Source organism: Nanorana parkeri, unplaced genomic scaffold, assembly GCF_000935625.1.
Source record: "Nanorana parkeri isolate BGI_ZX_2015 unplaced genomic scaffold, ASM93562v1 scaffold445, whole genome shotgun sequence".
Classification (NCBI taxonomy): domain Eukaryota; kingdom Metazoa; phylum Chordata; class Amphibia; order Anura; family Dicroglossidae; genus Nanorana; species Nanorana parkeri.
Window position 1 is genome coordinate 447883 of NW_017306713.1, and position 10485 is coordinate 458367.

The 10485-nt window shown below is 41.9% G+C and overlaps 1 protein-coding gene across 1 annotated transcript in view; it reads left to right on the plus strand.

Moving 5' to 3' along the window:
* The window catches only part of REV3L (REV3 like, DNA directed polymerase zeta catalytic subunit), a 153319-nt gene that overhangs the window by 59951 nt on the left and 82883 nt on the right, over positions 1 to 10485 (plus strand). Inside the window, exon 2 of the mRNA XM_018560288.1 lies at positions 4965 to 5157. Within this exon, the coding sequence (XP_018415790.1) occupies positions 4965 to 5157 (193 nt within the window). The remainder of the gene's footprint in view (positions 1 to 4964; positions 5158 to 10485) is intronic.

Here is a 10485-nt window from a genome sequence, read left to right on the forward strand (position 1 = left end):
ATATATATATATATATATACCGTATATACCGTATATATTTGTGTAGCACCTGACTATTTTGCAATGCTGTAATCTTTTCTAATGCATGTGATAGATTTGCTATAATATAGTATTTTATTCTACAATTGTCCGATAATTGGCTTGGTTAATTGGTAAGACTGCTGCTGTGTGTGGTCTTCTAATGTTTGTTTTAATTTAGTTTCCACTTACAAATGATTGTCTCATGAGTACATAACCTTTCCCTAAAATGGGTAAATGGTTTGGAATTCTTTCTAAATAAGTCTCTCTCTCTCTCTTCCTAGATCCTTGTCTTAGCAGTGTCATATTTTTACTTTTTCTGCATTCGCACTTAGAGGTTTACTTGGAGTGTTTTTTATTTGTGCATTTTTGTGTTATTAGGCATATTTAGACTTTTAGCCAGTGGAAAGCTAGTCACTAAGAGAAGGAGATAGTGGTCTTGCCTTAAAAATCGCCCTTCCATTGAAGTCTGTTGGACCAAAAGTGCTCATTCTGCTTCTAAAGCAGCTCATGTATCTTTTGAACTACAGACGTTGAGCTACAGGCACCTGAGCGCTCACATGTGCACGGGCACAATGTAAAAACATGAGGTTTTAGAGCTTTGAGCTTCAAGTTACACTCGGGTAAGAATCAGGGCTAAAGAAGCTTCTTAAAAATACATGTAGTAAGTTTACATTTTAGAAGCAGTATGTACAGCCATAGATAAACCTGCTGATGCAGCAACGCAGAATAACTTATACCTGAAATGCTGGTAGTAAGCCCTATTAAGTCTGCAGTGCTTTCAGCGTTAATGGATTTTGCTGTAGATTAATAAATTAATGTTTCTTCTTTGCAACACGCAGCATCTCATAAACCACCTTTTGGAGGTGTGTGATCTCCCAATGCTTACAAACCAAAGTCTGGAACAGCAGTGCAAACATAAACTTTTGCTTTGAACACAAATAATATCACAAGATGCACTATAAAAGTGGAACTGAAGCCAAAACTTTTTTTTAGTTTTGGATGGAGCAAGGGAGGGTTATAACCCCTGTCCGCTTTTGTTTTGCCCCCTGTGACCCATTGCTGCCACAACTGGAAGTGAAAGGATATTCCTCTAAAGAGGGAAATCGCTGGTTGTCTGCAGAACAAGTATCCCCAATGGAAGATTTTACATCGATTCCTGTTCTGATAGCAACCCAAAATTTGGGATTTTCTTTTACTTTCAGTGATGAGTCACCGGAACAAATATAGAGAGTGAATCTCCCTAAGAGAGACACAGCATTAAAAACCTGACAGGTTTTCTAATCCTTCTCCACTTAAACCTAAAAAAAAATAGTGTTGGCTTCAGTTGCACTTTAATCCTACATGCCAATTTATACCAGAAGTTTGTATATTTATATACTTAAATTGTATGTCAAGCTAAAACTTTAGTCCTCGTTCACACCTTCTTGTTCCGTGAACGCGTGCCAAACGCACATCCCAGTACGCTGAGGTGTGAATGGGGCCTAAGAGAGGTTTTCCCTCAATATTGTCTCGGTGACAACGGTTTCACCAGACAGGAATGGAGGGAAAACCTGCAACAGAGACGCAGACCACAATAAGTGTGTTTAGTAGGGGAGGACTAGAACCTTCGTCAGATTTTCACTTTTGTCAGTGAAACTGTTTTCACCGTGATGGGAAATCTCTGTAAAGGAAGCAGTGGATTGCAGCGAAACCCGAAAGGAGTTATAATCCTTCCCTAAAGTTTTCAAAATCATCTGTTTCTCATTGCGGCCTATCACAGGGCTTGTTAGAAGATAGGAGTGCTTCTGGTTGGTGGGTTTTTGGTAATTCAGACTATACTGCTTTTGTACTTGTAGTACAGTTTACTTGTTCTCCTAGTAACATTATGGTACAGTATGGCTACTTTCTCAATGGCTTCCTTTTAGGTTTCCCGCAGTCTGTCTTTCGCTTTGCTGCAGCTTGTCCAGTGATCAGTGAATCACAGGAGTTCTCAGCAGCAGTGTTTTACTCAAAGTACAGTCCACCCACAGGATTTGTAGTGTTGTATAATTTATGCTTTCCATTCATCAAGTGCATAGATGCCACTACAATTGCTTTGCTGAGGCAGATAAGACTATGGTGGGAAGTGTCCAGGCTCTGTGCCAAGAAGTGCCGTAAATAATATATTAGAAGGTCTCTGGAGTTTTACTAATGAAAGCAAGCACATGCCCAGTGGGAACAAGGCCACTTTGGGGCCCTTAGGTTTTCAGTTTGTGGGATTTTTTTTCTTTAAGTGTTTCTTTAAACCTCAATCTATAGCCAGAGGTAAAGACCCTTCTACTGAAGTTGGTCATCTAGAATGGAGATGGGGGACATTACCAACATGGAGAATAGTTGTTTTCATCTTGGTTATGGAGCCACATGGAGAGGTTCCTTTCTACCTCAGTAATCATCCTCCATCTGTCATTTGAGGCAGAGTCACATTTTATGAAGAAATTTGGGCTCCATGTCCGTGTCTTTTTATTCCTTCATCACTTTGTTTCTTTAATTCTAAACTATTCTACTTTCTAGAAAACATGGTCTGCCTGTATCACCAGTATTGTGCATTGCTGACTGTATACCTAAATTGATAAGGATAATCCACAGCTCACTGTATTTTTTTAATCAAAATTCTAATTTGTCTGACCAGTGCCAGCCATTACAGGATCTGAGCACAATCTTACCACATTTAGTTGTGTGCATTGCAGCTAATCCCCCAAAAAAGCAGTCTCAACATTCTTATGTCTCTTCTTATTGTGCTATTTGACTTATGGGACTTTGAGAACCTATCACCTAAAATAAATATTCTGAATGTTGCAGCACAAATGTTTCCTTATTTTTCAGTGCTAGAAAAAGCACAGTGAGTCAACCCTTTAAAGCTGAATTACAAAGAAATGTAAAAACTCACCCCCACTCCCAGCACTTGCTCGCTTTTGTCTGGGGGAATATTTACTTACCGGTATCTTATCATTAGCTCCTGCAGGCTTTCTCTTCTCTATGTGATAGGTTGTCTTAAGCTGCTCTTCCGCACACCATCCGTCCATCTATGATGTCATTGCATGTATAGCAGGACAAGCAGTCCTGCATTGTGAGAGAGGAGGCCAAGAGGGCATCCACCACCCGGAGTGTCAGAAGGATGAGGAGAGCGAAGGCTGCTGGGGCAGCAAATGATAAGGTCGCTTCTGTGATGGGCTGCAATCTCACATTTAGCCTATTACTTTGTATTGAGATTGTAGTCTATCCCGGGAGAGAGCTTGGAGCTGTGGCTACTTTACAACACACACAGGGACCATGGGGAACAAAAGTAGCCGCCCTCCAGAAGAAAGAACAGTGTCGGTACCAATTCAGAGATGATTTCAGCATCTACAGCCGAGTGAGACACAAAGAAGCAACATTTTTGTTAAAATAAAACTTTGGCCCAACATTTGCTATATCTTCCTGTGATCCAAAACTCAGCATATAGTGGGCTATTTCCCCATATACTGTATGTGGACAGCACAGAGCCATGCTGCAGCCAGGAATGTTCCTGGTAATATTCTCGTGATCCACCCCACTGCTGATTGACACCTGGCTCTGCCTCTCCAAAGGCAGAGCCAGCTGTCGTGCCCCCACCCCTGTCTGTCAATCCAGTCAGCGCTGGAGGAATGGAGAGGGGCGGAATCCCTATGGGTACGGAGACTAACAGTCACTGCTCTATGCAGGGAGAAGATTGAGAAGTGAGAGGTCATCAGTATGAGATGGCTCAGTTCTCAATCTACAGAGCCTTCCTATGACCGCTTCAGTGTCGCACGTTGGCTCTTATTATGGGGATGTGTTTAGTTCACTCTCACCATAATTCTCCTTTTTAGGGTACTTAAAGGAGAACTATGGGGTCAGTGTTTTTCCCTATAGTTCTCCTTAGGGTAACGGGAGGACACAAACTAGCGTCCTCCCGTTACCCTATGCTCAGTATACCGCGAGCTACAGCTCGCGGTATACTGAGACTCCGGAGCGGATCCCGACGTAGATGACGGGATCCGCCCAGCTGTGTGAGTGACAGCTGGATCTGCCTATCTAGAGGCAGAGCCAGCTGTACCCGCCCCCTCCCCCGTCCGTTCCGCCAGTCGGCGCTGGCAGATCGGAGAGGGGAATCCAGCCCCTCCCCCTGTCACGGCAGAGAGCCGTGACAGGATCGAGAGGTGAGGGAACCCGGTATGTGTTCGCTTACCTCCCGATCTACTGAGCCGACCTGTGACAGTCTCATTGTCACAGGTCGGCTAGAACTATGAGGTGAGTGAAAAGCACTCACCTCATAGTTCTCCTTTAAATGCATTTTTAAGATTTAACTCCTGAGTTCAGTGTCACTTTAAACTAAACTTCTCTTTACACAGGGCAGATTCTCATACACCCGGAAGCTGTGGGGAGCGAAGGAAAAGTGACTGTGAGGTGCTGGGGAGGAGGGATTCCATGTTTATAGCAGTACCTCAATATAATTGGTCTTGTGTTTTTACTATATAGTCCGATATCAAAAACGTTTTCATTATAGTTAAGTTACAGCCATTGATACAAGTAGTAGCTGTTACAGATAAAATTGACTTTAGAATGACATAAAGGTCCAAATTTATTAGATATTGCCAGTTACATTTAGACTCTTCAGCTTTTAAATTCAATAGTGGGCTCCTCGTCTTCGGGATTTTCTTCATGTTATGAATACATTTAAATATGATTTCCTTTATAAAAAAATGCAAATGAATACATGGAGAACATGTTTTGGCATTCATGGTTATCCAACTCTTGTCAATATGCTTTTGAGGACATTGTGGGTCTTATACTTAATGCAGGTCCTTTTTTCCTCACCATGTCCCCTTGACTAATAAGACATTTTGTTATTATTTTGCGTATTGTAAAGGATATTTCATGCTCGTTTACAACTTTAGTAACATTGAATTGATTTGCATTTCTTATAGGTCAGAAGACATGCCTTCATCTTCATGGTATCTTTCCTTACCTGTATGTACCATATGATGGGTATGGCCAGCAAAACCCCGATCGTTTCCTCCGCCAGGTGGCATTCAGCATTGACCGAGCACTTAATGTGGCTATAGGCAATCCATCTGCCAATGCACAGCATGTTTTCAAGATAACAGTGGTGTCTGGAATGTAAGTATCTTTTTCTCTGTTTACATTATGAAATTATCTTCCAGCATATGTTTACATGTATACAATATGTGCAATGATGGATTTAATGCAATGATTGGGACAGCTGTCGAATTATAACTTTTAGTTTACTCTTATTTTGAAATTGATATTATGAAAATGTAAACAACTATAATTTGTTTTGATGTATGTTCTAATTGACTCCTATATATTCCACCTGTATGCATGAAGGGATTTGAGAGTAATTTGACTTTCCCCAGTGAATTTGGGAAAATGCACTTACCCGCTCAATTCTGGTCAGGTGATAGCACTGACCAATAAGCGCTCGCCATATGCGACCAAAATTCAAAATCCATAGCGCAGGGCTGCGATACATGACAGTATGGGGTACGGATAGTACACCCATAGCGGCGGAGGGGAAGGAGCACTCGCCAAAAGTTAAGTATATCCGAGAGGGGAAGAACGGGCCAGACGGAACAGGTAACTTAATTTTCCCAAATTCACTTGGTAAAACATTGTCCCTGTGCCTGACTTGCCTAGCTCCCCTCACATACATAATCTGTGGAGCAATGAAAAGTCAATAAAAAAAAAGTATATAAAGCATCAATACTAAACTCCAGGCAGATATAAAAGACACAGAAAAATGCAGCTATAAATTAAAGTGCATGTCAAGTCCAAATCTGTCTTTGTAGTTTTACTTATAGTGGGGATGGATTACAGCTCCTGTCAGGTTTTTACTGCTGTCTAGGGCTCCGTTGGAGATATTTACTTTCACTTTCTGTCCTGCTGACAACCGTTTCACCAGAGTTGAAGTAAAGGGAAATCTGCAACGGGGACAGACAGAAATAAAATAAAGTCTTTAAGCTCCTTTCACAGCTGAGCGTTTTGCCTTCGCACATTAAACGCGGGGAAAAATGCACAATTCACACGTTTACACAACAAGCAAAAACGTAAAACATGCTTGCTGTGCCATTACCAGTTAATGGCACCCCAAGCGCGGCTGGGCAAAGTGCGTTTTTCCTCTGCTTTTGTGCACAGAGTTTATCCTCTTCCTGGTCCATATTGGTACAAATGATGTAATGTGCCCAAGCGTTATATCCTCAGAAGGCTACATCGGCAGAGCATTGCTGGGAAATCTCTACTGTAATCTCATGAGATCTCAGGGAAAGGCATTTTCCTCCCCTAAAATGATGTGCATGGCCACATGTCCTAGTCACATGTGCCAGAAATCCAGGAAGTTAAAGGAGAACTATGAGATGAGTGCTTTTCACTCACCTCATAGTTCTAGCCGACCTGTGACAATGAGACTGTCACAGGTCGGCTCAGTAGATCGGGAGGTGAGAGAGCACATACGGGGTTCACTCGCCTCTCGATCCTGTCACGGCTCTCTGCCGTGACAGGGGGAGGGGCTGGATTCCCCTCTCCCATCATACACCCGGAAGCTGTGGGGAGCGAAGGAAAAGTGACTGTGAGGTGCTGGGGAGGAGGGATTCCATGTTTATAGCAGTACCTCAATATAATTGGTCTTGTGTTTTTACTATATAGTCCGATATCAAAAACGTTTTCATTATAGTTAAGTTACAGCCATTGATACAAGTAGTAGCTGTTACAGATAAAATTGACTTTAGAATGACATAAAGGTCCAAATTTATTAGATATTGCCAGTTACATTTAGACTCTTCAGCTTTTAAATTCAGAATAGTGGGCTCCTCGTCTTCGGGATTTTCTTCATGTTATGAATACATTTAAATATGATTTCCTTTATAAAAAAATGCAAATGAATACATGGAGAACATGTTTTGGCATTCATGGTTATCCAACTCTTGTCAATATGCTTTTGAGGACATTGTGGGTCTTATACTTAATGCAGGTCCTTTTTTCCTCACCATGTCCCCTTGACTAATAAGACATTTTGTTATTATTTTGCGTATTGTAAAGGATATTTCATGCTCGTTTACAACTTTAGTAACATTGAATTGATTTGCATTTCTTATAGGTCAGAAGACATGCCTTCATCTTCATGGTATCTTTCCTTACCTGTATGTACCATATGATGGGTATGGCCAGCAAAACCCCGATCGTTTCCTCCGCCAGGTGGCATTCAGCATTGACCGAGCACTTAATGTGGCTATAGGCAATCCATCTGCCAATGCACAGCATGTTTTCAAGATAACAGTGGTGTCTGGAATGTAAGTATCTTTTTCTCTGTTTACATTATGAAATTATCTTCCAGCATATGTTTACATGTATACAATATGTGCAATGATGGATTTAATGCAATGATTGGGACAGCTGTCGAATTATAACTTTTAGTTTACTCTTATTTTGAAATTGATATTATGAAAATGTAAACAACTATAATTTGTTTTGATGTATGTTCTAATTGACTCCTATATATTCCACCTGTATGCATGAAGGGATTTGAGAGTAAGTTGACTTTCCCCAGTGAATTTGGGAAAATGCACTTACCCGCTCAATTCTGGTCAGGTGATAGCACTGACCAATAAGCGCTCGCCATATGCGACCAAAATTCAAAATCCATAGCGCAGGGCTGCGATACATGACAGTATGGGGTACGGATAGTACACCCATAGCGGCGGAGGGGAAGGAGCACTCGCCAAAAGTTAAGTATATCCGAGAGGGGAAGAACGGGCCAGACGGAACAGGTAACTTAATTTTCCCAAATTCACTTGGTAAAACATTGTCCCTGTGCCTGACTTGCCTAGCTCCCCTCACATACATAATCTGTGGAGCAATGAAAAGTCAATAAAAAAAAAGTATATAAAGCATCAATACTAAACTCCAGGCAGATATAAAAGACACAGAAAAATGCAGCTATAAATTAAAGTGCATGTCAAGTCCAAATCTGTCTTTGTAGTTTTACTTATAGTGGGGATGGATTACAGCTCCTGTCAGGTTTTTACTGCTGTCTAGGGCTCCGTTGGAGATATTTACTTTCACTTTCTGTCCTGCTGACAACCGTTTCACCAGAGTTGAAGTAAAGGGAAATCTGCAACGGGGACAGACAGAAATAAAATAAAGTCTTTAAGCTCCTTTCACAGCTGAGCGTTTTGCCTTCGCACATTAAACGCGGGGAAAAATGCACAATTCACACGTTTACACAACAAGCAAAAACGTAAAACATGCTTGCTGTGCCATTACCAGTTAATGGCACCCCAAGCGCGGCTGGGCAAAGTGCGTTTTTCCTCTGCTTTTGTGCACAGAGTTTATCCTCTTCCTGGTCCATATTGGTACAAATGATGTAATGTGCCCAAGCGTTATATCCTCAGAAGGCTACATCGGCAGAGCATTGCTGGGAAATCTCTACTGTAATCTCATGAGATCTCAGGGAAAGGCATTTTCCTCCCCTAAAATGATGTGCATGGCCACATGTCCTAGTCACATGTGCCAGAAATCCAGGAAGTTAAAGGAGAACTATGAGATGAGTGCTTTTCACTCACCTCATAGTTCTAGCCGACCTGTGACAATGAGACTGTCACAGGTCGGCTCAGTAGATCGGGAGGTGAGAGAGCACATACGGGGTTCACTCGCCTCTCGATCCTGTCACGGCTCTCTGCCGTGACAGGGGGAGGGGCTGGATTCCCCTCTCCCCGCTCCGATCTGCCAGCGCTGACTGGCGGAACGGACAGGGGAGGGGGCGGGTACAGCTGGCTCTGCCTCTAGATAGGCAGAGCTAGCTGTCACTCACGCAGCTGGGCGGATCCCGTCGTCTAAGTCGGGATCCGCTCCGGCTGCGGCGTCTCAGTATACAGCTCGCGGTATTCTGAGCTTAGAGTAACGGAAGGACGCTAGTTTGTGTCCTCCCGTTACCCTAAGGAGAACTATGGGGAAAAACACTGACCCCATAGTTCTCCTTTTAAGGGAGATCTAGTAATCTTCCCTTAGTTAACATGGCCACTGTCGGAGGACTGGGGAAGAAAAGAGAAATAAGGTATGTAAATCATACAAAGCCGGCAATTCTCTGCAAGAATACAAAGCCGGCAAGTATGTGTTTGTAGATTGTCATTACTAAACATTTCTAAAGACCTGTTTGAAGTTATTTTAAAGATATGGGTAAAGTTCCCCCTTAACCCCTTCATGACTGAGGCCCTTTTTTCATTTTTTGCACCCATGTTATATTCCAGTCATGAGCCTTGTTGTGCTGTGTAATGTAAATCTCAGGAATACATGTAACAAAAATACAAATCCTTTATCGAGTAGAATACTTCTTATGTTTGTATTTCATCTGTGTATTTAGCTGTTTTCCTGGTGTTCAGCCTTAAAGTTGACACCAGGTCAACCAATCATCACTAAACAGATTGGCAAGTGCAATCACAGTTATTTTCAAACGGCGCACTTGGCAAGATGAGGATATTTTTATACACACCTTGCCTTGCCTACTACACATCAAGAAAGTTTTCTTTAAATTTGAATAACAATGATGACACTTTCCATATACATTCTAAGCGCATGAAATCATTGCCCTGATTCTTCCCAGGTTAAGGTTGTTATTTGCTATTGTTAATTAACTTTGTTCGATCAAGGTGCAGTTTAAATCTGGTCTCTGATTGTATAGAATATGTTCCATTAAAGATTTATAGCTTTCTTTTCATATATTTTCTATTGTTAGCCTAAGCACATGAAATGCAACATTTTTGCAGATTCTTCATGCCACGGAAATTGCATCTTGAAATGCTTTGTAACCTTGTGAAATATCTTGTTCATACATTTAGACTGCCGGATATGGATGAGTGTACTTTTTGTAATAAAAGATGAAGTGCCAACCTAGCTTTCCTTTCAGATGGGCTTCATCATACAGTAAACTCCCAATTACCCTGTACCCACGAGGATTGGTAGGTCCCGGAAAACTTTTGATTGCTTGAGAGTTAATAGTAACTCAAGTAACTGCTGCTTCTTGATGTTTAAAAGTTTTGTTTCTTGCAGAATCAACTGGTCCCCCGAGCACTAACCTGGTATCCTTTTTTACGGGGGCTCCTTTCCCTTGCAGAGTTTAAATGGAGCTGCACTTGGGTATGCTAGTAAGGTGTGTGTGTCTCCATAAAGACTCAGGCACAGCAAGACAACCCATCCTCCTCCTCTCCCCTTTTTCATTTTCTTCCTTCTCCAAGGTCGTAGATGGGTGGCTGCTGAAGACTGTGCTCTCTCTTGTAATCTTGTACTTAACAGGAAGTTCAGGGAAGTGAAGCTGGGAGAGTTAGAGCCAGCTGCTTGGGCACAAATTTTGGGAAATACTTTGCTGGGCAATGTGTGTTTGTGTGTGTGTGTGTGTGTGTGTGTGTATATGTATATGTATATATGTATGTATATATA